General features: G+C 45.8%; 1 protein-coding gene across 1 annotated transcript in view; it reads left to right on the top strand.

Moving 5' to 3' along the window:
* The first annotated feature begins 945 nt into the window (after nucleotides 1-945).
* The window catches only part of LOC147456694 (ER membrane protein complex subunit-like protein), a 121,448-nt gene continuing 108,279 nt past the window's right edge, over nucleotides 946-14,114 (top strand). The window contains exon 1 of the mRNA XM_086515137.1: nucleotides 946-1,332. Coding sequence (XP_086371263.1) covers nucleotides 994-1,332 — 339 coding nt within the window. The 5' untranslated portion in view covers nucleotides 946-993. The remainder of the gene's footprint in view (nucleotides 1,333-14,114) is intronic.

Genomic DNA, 14,114 nt, shown 5'->3' on the forward strand with positions numbered 1-14,114 from the left:
TCATAGCAGCAGGAGGGCTAGTCGAGGTGGTCACCTCCTACGTCTACCTAGGAGTCACTTTCGCTAGTAGAGAGTGACCCTTCTCCATGGCACAGCCCGCCACTAACAAACTTACCCGAGGATATGTAGCTTTGGCCTTGCTAGAGCAAAGATGTCATCATGCAGGAGCCTCGCACGAAGGACTGGCTATTTGATACATTAGTCACCCCAGCCCTGATGTACGCAGCAACAGTGTGGGCTCCTAGATTGATAGATAGCCAATGAGAGCGGATCGAGAGACCACATGTATATATGATCTCTTGCCTGTTTTGAGGCAAGCACACAGTGCCACATGACATCATCAAGGCATATCTTTGCTTTTCCCCCATGGTAGTGGAGGCACTCTTTCAAATGATCTGCTTTATCGATAGAGAGAGTATTTGAGTCAGCCATACAGATAGCAGAATCTGGATATGACAGAGCTTGGTACACACATGTTAGAGCATAGTTTGGAGCACACGGCCTTGACCTTGAGAGCCTGCTACCTTTCCAGTACGACCCTGACTCATCCCGGTTTCATCTCTTACGCAGTGAGAGAAACATAGTGCTCCGATAGGATCTCTGGTAGCTATATATCAGATAGACTTGGATCACATCTCCCCTTTAGCTGGAGATGTCACACTATAGAAATAATTTCCTCACCATACTAGAGGATGAGTTCATACAACGACCACGCTACATGGACATCTACATACCGCACAACTCACGAGTGGCAATTGGCTAGCTCAGAGTATCGCATGCTAGAGATAGAGGTGAGGCGCGCTCATGACATCCCTCGGGAGGAGAGAGTCTGCCGAGTATGCACAGAGGAGGTGGAGAGTGAGGAGCACTTCGTTTGGGGGGAGAGAGAGAGAGAGAGCTTCTATAGCTAATAAAGCATACTTTTCCCAATTCTAAACCCAAACAAATAATTTTGAGGCGTGTTAATCGTAGTTGCAGAGCCGCTTCTGAGAAATGGTTCCCTCAAGTCGCGCCCTACTGCTTGTGCTCACTCTGCTGAGCCTCTGTAGCATCATCGCCGCTTTCCAATCGGACGAGCTGCAGGAGGAGGACGATGAGTGGGGAATTATTGGCGCCAAGAACAACAACAACAACAACAACAACGACCACCTTGAGCAAGTCACTGCCCGATCTCCTCGGAGGCCAAGCCAAGTCTCCACCAGCGATGGTTCTCCCTCCTCCTCCGATACCAAGGTGGCATTTCAGCTTGAGCATTCGTTTGGAGACTCCGCAGATTTTGGTCCAGCGGGAACCTTCACAGCGCGGCTGCGCAATTTGCATCATGGTGGTCAGGCATGCCTCTCTTTTCCCACCTCACGAGCATTGATTTTCCCTCAGTGCCTTTGAGTCGATGTTTGTCCTCTCACACATGCTGCACTTCCTCCTAAGTTTCACAATATGCTTGAATCAATTGACCTATATTGAAGCACTTCACTGATAGGCTTGTGTTCAAGCACTTTATCGATAACACAACGATGATTTTTTCGGAGAGTTCGTTGTCCAGGCAGCCTGTTAGAGTCTATTGTGGTGTTAAGCAAGGATGTCTCCTCTCCCTGACCCTTTTTAGATTCTACATCGATGAGATCTTCGATTACATCCTTCGAGCGGGAGGAGCAGGAGTTGACCTAGTAGGTACACCAGTCCACATTATGCTATACACCGACGAGATTGTTTCGATTTCAGAGTCACCAAAGGGTTTACAAAGCCATTTGAGCGCCTTGGATGAGTTTTGTACACATAGAGGACTGACAATGAATCTCGGAAAGACCAAGGTCATGATCTTCCACACCTCCCGATCAAGCAACCACCTTCATAGCAGCAGGAGGGCCAGTCGAGGTGGTCACCTCCTGCGTCTACCTGAGAGTCACTTTCGCTAGTAGAGAGGGACCCTCTCCATGGCACAGCCCGCCACTGACAGACTTACCCGAGGATATGCAGCTTTGGCCTTGCTAGAGTAAAGATGTCATCATGCACACTTTCAGGAGCCTCACACGAAGGGCCGGCTATTTGATACATTAGTCACCCCAGCCCTGATGTACGCAGCAAGAGTGTGGGCTCCTAGATTGATAGATAGCCAATGAGAGCGGATCGAGAGACCACATGTATATATGATCTCCTTCCTGTTTTGAGGCAAGCACACAGTGCCACATCACATCATTAGGGCAAATCTTTGCTTTTCCCCCGTGGTAGTGGAGGCACTCTTTCAGATGATGTGCTTTATCCATAGAGTGAGCATTTGAGTCAGCCATACAGATAGCAGAATCTGGATATGAAAGAGCTTGGTACACACATGTTAGAGCATGGTTTGGAGCACACGGCCTTGACCTTGAGAGCCTGCCACCTTTCCAATACGACCGTGACTCACCCCAGTTTCATCTCACGCAGTGAGAGAAACATAGTGCTCTGACAGGATCTCTGGTAGCTATATATTAGATAGACTTGGATCACATTTCCCCTTTAGCTGGAGATGTCACACTATAGAGATCATTTCCTCACCATACTGGAGTACGAGTTCATACAACGACCACGCTACATGGACATCTACATACCGCACAACTCACGAGTGACGATTGGCTAGCTTAGAGTATCACATGCTAGAGATAGAGGTGGGGCGTGCTCATGACATCCCTAGGGAGGAGAGAGTTTGTCGAGTATGCGGAGAGGAGGTGGAGAGTGAGGAGCACTTCGTTTAGAGAGAGAGAGAGAGAGAGAGAGAGAGAGAGAGAGAGAGAGAGAGAGAGAGAGAGAGAGAGAGAGAGAGAGAGAGAGAGAGAGAGCGCTTCTATAGCTAATAGTGCATACTAGCTTCAACAATTTTCCCAATTCTAAACCCAAACAAATAATTTTGAGGCGTGGAGCTGGCGTTAATCGTAGTTGCAGAGCCGTTGCTGAGAAATGGTTTCCTCAAGTCGTGCCCTATTGCTTGTGCTCACTTTGCTGAGCTTCTGTAGCATCATCGCCGCTTTCCAATCGGACGAGCTGCAAGAGGAGGACGATGAGTGGGGAATTATTGGCGAACAACCACCACTACCACCACTACCACCACCTTGAGCAAGTCATTGCCCGATTTCCTCGGAGGCCAAGCCAAGTCTCCACCAGCGATGGTTCTCCCTCCTCCTCGATATCAAGGTGGCATTTTAGCTTGAGCATTCGGTTGGAGATTCCGCAGACTTTGGTCCAGCGGGAACCTTCACAACGCGGCTGCGCAATTTGCATCATGGTGGTGAGGCATGCCTCTCTTTTCTCACCTCACGAGCATTGATTTTTCCTCAGTGCCTTTGAGTCGATGTTTGTCCTCTCACACACGCTGCACTTCCTCCTAAGTTTCACAATATGCTTGAAATAATTGACCTATATTGAAGCACTTCACTGATTGGCTTGTGTTCAAGCACTTTATCAATAACACCACGATGATTATGTTGTTCATGCCAAATTTCTTTTTTGGCGTGCCTCCCTCTCTCTCTGTGGAAAAGAGCATTGTGTTGGAACTGCTATTGCTTGCGTTGGATAGAAGCCAAAGCTGTGTGATACCCACGCTCTCGTCTTTTGTAAAAGATTCCCTGCGTGAGGAGGTAGCTGCCCTACATGTTGTAGTGGACAAAGTATTGCAAGAAACCAAAGGGTCTCTCTCTCTCTCTCTCTCTCTCCCCCCCACAAGTTGGGCTTACCCTAACAAGCTCTTTATATAAGACATCAAAATATTGTTGTAACCACATTGGTTTAGGGTAAGAAGATTGCTCTTCTACCTTGTTAAGTTTGACTACAATTTTTTTTTGTCCTTTGCGAAGACCATTCAAAAGATGCTTTGCTTTGACCAATTGAGCCTTCAATAATTCGTTCTTTGCGTGAGCTTATACTTCTTGGCCTTGGTTGTTAATAAATAATAGGCCTCCTTGTGCACAATGAATACGCACATGATGGCTAAAATTTAGGGAACTGCTATTTTGGGCCACGAAATGTGTTCGCGTCATTACCTCCGGTATGACTAAGGGAATACTTTACAACCCTGCCGCGAAGTCAAGTGGGCTACCAGTCGGGATATTTTTAAGCGGCAAACTCGAAACGGGCAAATGCTTGTAAACGCGCCAAGTGTCATTTTTTCATGAACGTGCCTCATGCAGAAAAAAGGGCGCTGAATTTTATGCAGGGAAGGGGCTTCATTTGCAATCTCTCACAGGTTAAGAGCTATGGAGTGCTTCCTTTCCCTCTTATGTACAATACGGTGCTAGGAGTGATGCCTTGCACGCTACGCACTACTCTCTCTGTCACAAAGTGATGACGTGGCGGACAGCAAAAACCCTAACCAGAAACCCTAAAATTCCTGCAAACCCTAATTTTTGCCAAAAACCCTAAATTCCGGAAATCGCGGAGGCGGATTATTAAAAAAAAAAAAATAATTTTTTTTTCTTTTTTTTTTTGGAAAATGATGAGCAACGCGAATTTTGCTTTTGCTTTTTTTTTATTAAAAAAAAAAAGAGAAAAGACTCTCTAAGAGAGAGAGAGAACTGATGCTTTTGATTTTAAAAGCTTTTGGGGCTTTGCTTTTGGGCATCCCTTGTAACCTTTAAATTAGTGGTGAGGGCCTCACTTCTGAGAGCATCTGGACGCAGAGTCTGAGAGTGAAACCCTAACCGCTCTCTTGTACTTTGATGATTGATTAATACAAAAAGAAATACCGAAAGGGGCGCCAGTCTTTGGGGCCAATATCTCTAGGCACGGAACTCCGCCGGGCCAGTGCAAATCTATTGTGATCTGTGAATTGTTTTGAAGTGGTTATTTGGTGCTGTCGCGGTTGATTCTTGACTTGGAGTGTCCAAGTTTGTTACAGTGGTATCAGAGCACGGCCGATTTCTCTTCTACGGGAAATCCGATCTCCGAATTTTTTTTATTTTTTTTTTCCGCGGCACCTATGGCTTCAGGCAATGATCAGTCGACTCCCTCTGCATCTGGAGATGCGGGCTGGGATCACAACGAAGATTCAGGCAGAGAGTATGGCCCGCCTTGGCCTACTTAGGCGGAGCGGCGAGAGATAGAGCGTCGCCAGTTGATAAGCGATGCAACAAAGATGATGCTCAATTTTGCCAAGGACCCGAAGATGGTAAAATATATGAACCAGACCTCTTTGAAAGAGGTACAGATGGAGTGGCAGAGAACCACAACACCACTCCCGAAACCCGCTCTCAAGAAACCTTCTACCTCCAAGAAATATACGGAGAAGGAACTGGAGAACGTGGTTGATGCACGGATTGCTCAGCTTTTCGACGTGCAAACGAAAGGCAAAAAGCACGGCAAAAAGCAGAACAAAGGTACTGACTTCCCGGGATATTTGGGTCGTCAGTCGACATTCGACAAAGCAAAGAAACGGAAGAAGCGTGTTCGATTTGAAGGAGTACCCAGTTCTTCTTCTTCTTCTTCTGACAGTTCTTCTAGCTCCTCGGATTAGAGCGAAGAAGACAGAAAAAAAGCAAAAAGCGAAGCAAGACACAAAGCTTCGGAACGGGCAAGAAAAAGGCAAAGAAGGCTACATCTCGCCCAGAGACTGACAGTTCTACTGAGGACTCGTCTACAGACAGCTCAGATTCCGATGACGGAAAGTTTTATGCGAACAAGAAGAATTTTTACAAAGCAATTTCGACAAAGCCAAAAGTAGAGAGTCTGGCCACTCGATCAAGTTTGATACTTTTCAGAGTACTAAGGATGCTTCGAAGGCTTTGTCATCTTATTTGAAGTCAGTTTGACATCGCTTTCGCGGAGGACGCTATTCAGAGCACTCCAAGATTCGGAGAGCTGCCTCTTACTCTGAGGGGAATGCTCGTACTTGGTGGTCCACGCTTCTATTAAGCAAGACTGTGCCAGTTACATGGCTGAAATTCAAGAGGCTTTTTATTTCTTCTTGGTTGACTCAAGAGTTTGAGCGAGATATACGAGCTGCTTGGAACCATCTCCGGATGACCAAGAGCGATACAGTGAATTCTTATTGTGAAAGATTCTGGAGCTCTTTTCTACCCGCCTCTTCATTCAAGAAGATCTCGTTCAGAGAACAGATTGAGCAGTTTACCTTGGGTCTACCTACAGAGATCCGAAATCACTGCTTGGAACAGAAGTCAGCTTCCATTCAGGAGTTGATGAGTCATGCGAAGCGGGGCTTTGCCATTCACTCTGGCAGTCTGACCTACCGCACAGATGAGGCCATGACACAACGAGCCGAACAGACTTCTGGGAATGAAAGTAGAATGAAAAAGAGCAACCCAGAGAAAAAAAAGGATGCACGACCCAAGCTTACTCCTGAGGAGAGAGCTCGCTTCATCAGGGAGGGGAAGTGCTTTGGATGCGGGGAAACTGGACATATCTCCGCGAAGTGCCCTAAAAAGGCACAGAAAGAACAGAATGATAAAGACGACGACAGGTCTGAGAGTTCGAGAGCAGCTGAGGAACGTGGCAGAAAAGGCAGATAGAAAAGCAGAACTGGTACCACATGGTGTGGGACCTGCACCGAATCTAATGAATGAAAGTACAAACTTTGCCGCTTTTTTTGGGGCAAAGTGAAGGATCAGGAAGCTCTTTTGAAGGAGCCAAGGCCAACTTCTTTTCTCTTGGAATTGGCGGCTCGATTTGGAACTACGCCCGACAGACTGACGCCATAGGCAGAGGTAGTTCGACTGGCACCCGGATGGGATGTTGCCATTACACCGAGCATTGGCAAACTTCGTTTGCAATGACAGGGGTGTTCAGGGCACGTGAGTGACGTTCTACTCGGGATCCCTTGGTACCACAAGAACTACGCCGTGGTTGACTACCGGGCCGAGAAAGCGACTTTGATAAATGAAGGGCTTAGAGATTGTACTTGATGAACTTCAGTTTTCTTACTCATTCTTTTGGGAGAACTGAATGATGGATAAAAGTTGAATATGTTTTGACCTGAAGAAAAGAACGCCAAGATTTTTTTTTCTCCACGCTCATGCCGATTGCTTTTGAGAGGGCCTGAAGATCATACCATTGATCTGATATCTGGAAACACGCCACCGAATCGGCCACCTTATCGTGTGAGCCGAGTACAGAATGAAAAGATTATGAACTCAGTGAAAGACCTCTTGGAAAAGGGTCTTGTCCAGCCTATTACTTCACCGTATTGCTCTCCAGTGTTGTTGGTTTTGAAGAAAGACAGATCTTGGAGAATGTGCATCGATTATAGCACTCTCAACGAAATCACCATCAAGAACAGATTTCCGATTTCTAGGATCGATGATATACTCGACAGGTTACAGGGATCCTCGTGCTTTAGCAGGATTGACTTGAAGAGTGGATATCATCAGATCAGGATAGCACCAGGAGATGTCTACAAGACAGCTTTTCGGACGACTTTTGGGTTATTTTTTTTTGGTGATGCCTTTTGGCTTAACCAATGCTCCTGCGACATTTAACCGGATGATGGATAGGATTTTTCGAGAGTATAGGCTATTTGTTGGCACTTTCTTTGACGACATCATTGTTTTCTCCAAGAATGAGGCAGAACACAGAGATCATCTGCTTCAAGTCTTTCAGGCATTACGAGATCACACATTAGTGATTAATGCTACGAAAAGTGAACTTTTCCTACCAGAGATACATTTTTTGAGACACATTGTGTCAACAGCAGGAGTGCAAATGAACCCGGCCAAGATAGAGACTATCCGTGATTGGCCCGACTTGAAGAATGTCCATGAAGTTAGAAGCTTCTTGGGACTGTGTTCGTACTACAGGCGGTTCATACGAAAGTTTGCAGAGGTTGCTTCCCCTTTGCATACCTTGACACAGAAAGGAGTACCTTTTCCGTGGGGACCCACAGAGGTGACTGCCTTTCGGACATTGAAAGAGAAATTGACTACGGGACCAGATTTGACTTTGCCGGACTTGCAGAAGTCATTTGAAGTATATTGTTATGCTTGTGGTCGTAGTCTGGGTGCGGTCTTGATGCAAGAAGGCCATGTCATAGCTTACGAGAGCCGTTTGTTCTCTAGGCCGGAGATGACAGCACAGATCTATGGGAAAGAGCTTTTGGCGGTTATCCACGCTCTTACTCAGTGGCGGCATTACCTACTCGGAGCGGATTTCATTGTCTTTACAGACCATCAGAGTTTGCGCTACTTCTTGTCACAGAAGCAGCTTTCGGAAAAGCAGATGCGGTGGGTGAACATCTTGTCACAGTTCCACTTCCAGATTGTCCATGTGCAGGGACAGAAGAATGTAGTGGCAAATGCTTTGTCTCGGAAACCGTTGGTTCTGGCTATTTCCGCGATACATCATAGGAGCTTCGAGGATATGGTCGATCAATATGCCACAGATACAGGTTTTGCAGATATTTTCACACGGATACGGGATGGGGAGACAGTAGCTGGATACTCCCTTCGGGAAGGCTACTTGATGAAAAAGACTATGTTGTGCGTTACACAGCCGTTGAGGGAAAAGGTTATGACTGATTGCCACTGTCCACCTTTTACGGGTCACCGCGGCATTGCTACCACCATGAAAGGGGTAGAGAGATATTTCTTTTGGCGGAGACTCAAGAAGGATGTGGAAGAGTTTGTGCGCAGTTGCTTGGTATGCCAGAGGTCAAGTTTGACAGGCATAAGGCAAAGGGATTGTTACAGCCTTTACCATTACCCACCCGCCCCTCGGAAAATATTGAAATGGATTTCATTTTTTTTGATCTCCCGAGAATACAGAATGATCACGATGATTTTCCGATTACATGGCACGTCTGAGACGATTCTCTCCGACAGAGATTCCAGATTTATGAGTTGGTTTTGGAAGGCAATTTGGGAGAACATTGGCACGTGGTTGCAGTTCTCGTCATCGTTCCACTTGCAGACTGACGGGCAATCTGAGATTGCCAATTCAGTGATTTTCGATTTATTGAAGTCTTGTATCTCGCATCAGAAGACTCAATGGGAAAAGAACTTACCTTTGGTGGAATTTGCCTACAATAACACGATACACTCTTCGACGGGGAAGATGCCATGTGAGATTGTTGAAACTGCTGCGAAGGTTCCATCCTTCCTGAGCACGAAAGATTAGAAATTTTGAAGCGGATGTATATTCGCGAGATTTGGATACGGCTTTTGCCAAGGTTCGCGAGACTTTGCAGGAGTCTCAAGAACGACAGAAAAAGGCAGCGGATCGCCATCGTCGCGACTGGAAACTGAAGGAGGATGATTGGGTGCTCTTACTTTTGAGAAGGCACGCCTAAGAAAGAAACAGGGAAAGGAGAGGCTTTTTCCAAAGCTTAGTATGTGATACTACGGACCTTTCCAGATTACTGACAAGATAAATGATGTCTCCTTCCGATTGAAACTGCCAGATACTTGGAGGATTCATAATGCATTGCATGTGAGTCTCTTGAACCCTGTTAAGGGTGATGTGCCTGATGATGGGGAGCCTGATGAGCAACCCGAAGTGGAAGAAAACGAGGAGATCCTTGTTCCTGAACAGATTTTGGCACATAATGATACGAAGAAAGGTAAAGTCCGAAGGCGGTTCTTGGTTAAGTTCAAGAACTTTCCTGCATTTGATGCGAAGTGGATGGAGGAGGAGGACCTAGCAGATACTCCTCGGATTGTGAAACTTTACCTCGATGTTTTGGTTTAGCATAGTCTACTCCAAACGGAATCCAGAAACTCAGCTTGGCCGAAGATCTGGTGCAGTGGGATGCACAAGAGGGGAGTCGCTCCACTCCTTTGTCAACAGATGCCTCGATTTTGATACTAAAGTCACTGATGTCTCTTTGAGCTTCAGGGATACTGAGAGCTGACAGTATTCTGCTGGATGACTTTATGAAATGGAATTCCTGATTATGATACTGATTTGTTCTTGACTTCTTGTGAGTGCAGGAACTGATAGCCGAAATGACTGCAGCATTTTGGTCTGATTGATCTCGAATAGACATGGTTGCAATAGGGGTTAGTCAATCGGACATCGATGAGGTCTCGATTGGACCTAGATGTGATTGCTAGCTACATTGCCGATAAATCATGGTCTAAGATCCGAATGAATGTTGAATGTCATGTGATGTCCTGTGATGTCTGGTGATGTCCTGTGATGTCATGCGATGTGACTGTCGATTTTGTACATGTGCTAGATGTGTGTTCCTAGTACGTAGGTACTAACAGTCAGTGTCTGCTAAGACGGTTTATGGCTTTTGTCGGTTTTGCAGGCGTAATCGCGGTCGATTACAATGCTTTCAAGAGGGGGGTATGTCACAAAGTGATGACGTGGCGGACAGCAAAAACCCTAATTTCTGCCAGAAACCCTAAAATTCCTGCAAACCCTAATTTTTGCCAAAAACCCTAAATTCCGGAAATCGCGGAGGCGGATTATTAAAAAAAAAAAAATAATTTTTTTTTTCTTTTTTTTTTTGGAAAATGATGAGCAACGCGAATTTTGCTTTTGCTTTTTTTTTATTAAAAAAAAAAAGAGAAAAGACTCTCTAAGAGAGAGAGAGAACTGATGCTTTTGATTTTAAAAGCTTTTGGGGCTTTGCTTTTGGGCATCCCTTGTAACCTTTAAATTAGTGGTGAGGGCCTCACTTCTGAGAGCATCTGGACGCAGAGTCTGAGAGTGAAACCCTAACCGCTCTCTTGTACTTTGATGATTGATTAATACAAAAAGAAATACCGAAAGGGGCGCCAGTCTTTGGGGCCAATATCTCTAGGCACGGAACTCCGCCGGGCCAGTGCAAATCTATTGTGATCTGTGAATTGTTTTGAAGTGGTTATTTGGTGCTGTCGCGGTTGATTCTTGACTTGGAGTGTCCAAGTTTGTTACACTCTCTCCCCTATGAGTAGTATGTTATGCCCCTCTAGTGGGCTTTTCATTTGACCAATGTATAGTTATGTGGGTTCATACGCGATTGCCGAGGCAAGAGTCTCTTGCACAGGTACTGGATTAGCTAGCGGCTAATCCCCCGCAGGTACAGGTGAATTCGAAGAGGTTTCACGGGAGAAATCTCGTCCGATTCAAAGGGCAAGTAGCCCTACAGGTGCGTGAGCTCGAGGTCTTACTACAGATGCGACCGGCATGCGAAACGGAGCCCAAAATAGGGAATTAAGCCTGCTGTGTATTTTTGTAGGTTTAGGGTTTCGGCCCTAAATGGACCCAAATACCCCCAGGAGGTTCGGGGACGCGAGGGGACCGTTGTACAGGTGATCTGGTGCATTTTCGGGGCAGAAAACAGAGAATTCAGTGTGCTGCAGATTCTCGCCAGGTTTTGCAAAGTGTCCGTATGCATCGGGAAAGTCACCTATTGCGTGGGGGTACTGACTGTGAAGCGTCCTAGTATAGTTATGTTGTCGAAATCGGGCCAGAACAGGTGTTTCTTAGCTTGGATTGTGCGGGGCAGCTCGTAGGAGATCACAGGTCTTATTCCCTCTGTTAAAGAATAAAGAAATACCGAAAGGGGCGCGAATTTTGGGGCCTACAGGTTGTCGGCGTCTGCTCGGAGCATTCTAGCTTCCGAGCTGTGTGTGTACTTAGGTGTTAATCCCCGTTACAGGTTACCTTTGCAAAGTGCTGTGTGTGTGTAAAGTAAAGAATTTCGAGTGAAAGCCAATGCCTAGCGCCCCACGGGCCGGTTTCAGGGACCTTGTCCAATGGGGCCCCAAGTGACATAAAGGACTCAAATAAAGCAGGACCTGCACACACAAATTGATGACGTGGTAAATTTTTCAAAAATTGCGCTATCATGATGACGTGGCAAGATGTACAGGATTCCGTGTTTTGCGTTGGTTGATGACGTGGCAGGCTGTACGGATTTCCGTGATCTACGTTGGCAGCTTTTTGGCTTTGCTTTTGGACCAGAAGCTTTTGACTTTTAAAGGCTTTTTACTGTAACTGCTTTTCAGGCCAAGGGCCTTTAAATAGGAGGTTAGGGTTCATTCTCTGGCATGCTTCTTGGAGAAGGTGCAGAGTATGGAGTACTGGCTTGTACTATGTTGATGCAATATAAAGAAATACCGAAAGGGGCGCCAAGGTTTGGGGCCAATACTCTCTGGGGTGGAATTTCGCCACTCTGTGTCGCGTGTCGTCTCTCTCTCTCTCTCAATTCAATTGTTATTGAAGTGCTAAAAGTCTGTTCAGTCTGTTCTTTGCTATTGGCACGTGGTGCCCGCCTTGTGACAGCATGACACACATGATTTGCATGATGATAAGCATGATGATTTGAATGATAATGACAAGCATGAAGAATTGCATGACAATGACAAGCATGAAGAATTGCATGACAATGACAAGCATGATGATTTGTGTTGCTAAATTGGCTTTATTTGACAGAAAAATAATTCTGAATGAATTATTGGATTTATAAGTGAGAGGGTTTTCTCGCTTGGAACACCAAGAAAATAATTCTAAATGAATTATTGGAATTTTAAGTGAGAGGGCTTTTCTCACTGGAGACATCCGAGTGCAAAGTATCCCTAGTGCGTCATTCAAAGTAATGACAGGAGCACTGTGAAAGGGAATATCTATAAGGCCACCAGGAATAGGTACTTCTGATGCGTCACAACGGATGGGTGATAGGGAGCATCAGTAAGAAGTATCCGACAATCCGGAAACGGACATCTCTGATGCGTCATAGGATGGGTGACATAGAGCATCGTGAAGGGAATTGTACCTTAAGTTTAGTAGGAAAGGACTAGGTGATGGGTATTCTTGATGCGTCACAGGGTGGGTGACGGGTGCATCGGAAAGGGGATATCCATAGTCGAGAGGAAATCCAAACTGGAAAGAGGAATACACGTAAAGACGCAAGCACAAGAATAAAGATGGGTTCTGAGAAGCTTTTCTTAAAAAGCGAAAAATTTTAACGAGTTTTCCAGGAAGAGCAAACGCTTTCCCGCGAGGAATCTATGTCTGCATTGCATTTGTGCATGTGGTTGCATCCAGGGACGCCTGGGAAGTGTTGTGAAAAGCATTGTTTTAAATTTATAAGGTTTTATTGAGTTTTTGGGCAGGTTAAGACCAATTTTAAAATATGCCGGCCGCCCACTTAATAAGTGGGCAACCACTCAGAAAATAAAGCAACAAAACCAGCCAGCGAATTCTCTCTCCCTATTTCAGGTAGAACCACAAAAAAAAAAAGCCGCGGTCTCTACGCGAGCAACTATTCGTGACGTGGCCAAGGAGCTATAAAAGCACCACATGCACTCACTGAAAAGGAACTACGAACGTCAGCAAGAGAAGACTCTGCCGCAAGAGATCGCGAGACTACGAAGCACGGAAGTCGCTTTTCCCGCGCAAGAGCGACAGGTATCTATTGTGGATTCGCCATATGAATTGTTGTCGCGTGTTTACGTGTGTGTTTGCAGGCGAAGGAGAAGCGAGAAGGCTTCGGCCTACGCTTGGGAATTCCGGAAACGGAATTCGGAAATTGTCTGCGGAGTCTCAACTTTGAGTACAGACGGGAAAAAGATTGAGAGCTCGTCTCTCGGATTTCCCTTACGAGAAGGAACGACCATCGAGTCAGAGAAGTAGAACGGAGGGGTTTTCTCTGGTTCTTGTGCTTGTAAAAAGATTCTCCTTAATAAAGGATTCTCTTTAAGGGGAGGGACCAACCCATCTCGATCTTCTCACTCTCTCTCTCTCTCTATTTATTTCTCTCTATACCCTTTGGCTTCAATATTAAGTGATAAATTCTATTTATTCGAGTATATTTTATATTATTATGCGCTCCCGTTTGTGACAATGGTATCAGAGCATGGTTTCCTCTCTTTCTATGTAAAGGAGGACGACTCTGGGAAGATACGGGAAGAAGCCATGACAAGCCAAGAGAGAAGTAAGCAAGCAGAAACCTAAGTCCTGCAGGAAAAGCTCGCAGAGTTGGATTTTTTTTTTTCTCTCTGCAGACGTTGACACAAGACTTGGGATTCTCTGAGAAGGCGACAAGCATGATGCTCAAGAACCTAGAGAATCCAAGGAGCCGAATGCTCAAGGTCCTTCAGAATCCAGAAAATATCCATGAACGTCAATCCAGAACTATAGCCATGAAATCCCGTCATTCTGGGAAGGATATGAAGAAGGTCTCTAGATCTGAGAACACTCCGGTC

The sequence above is a fragment of the Adiantum capillus-veneris genome, chromosome 6, assembly GCF_014529385.1.
Source record: "Adiantum capillus-veneris isolate H3 chromosome 6, ASM1452938v2, whole genome shotgun sequence".
NCBI lineage: Eukaryota > Viridiplantae > Streptophyta > Polypodiopsida > Polypodiales > Pteridaceae > Adiantum > Adiantum capillus-veneris.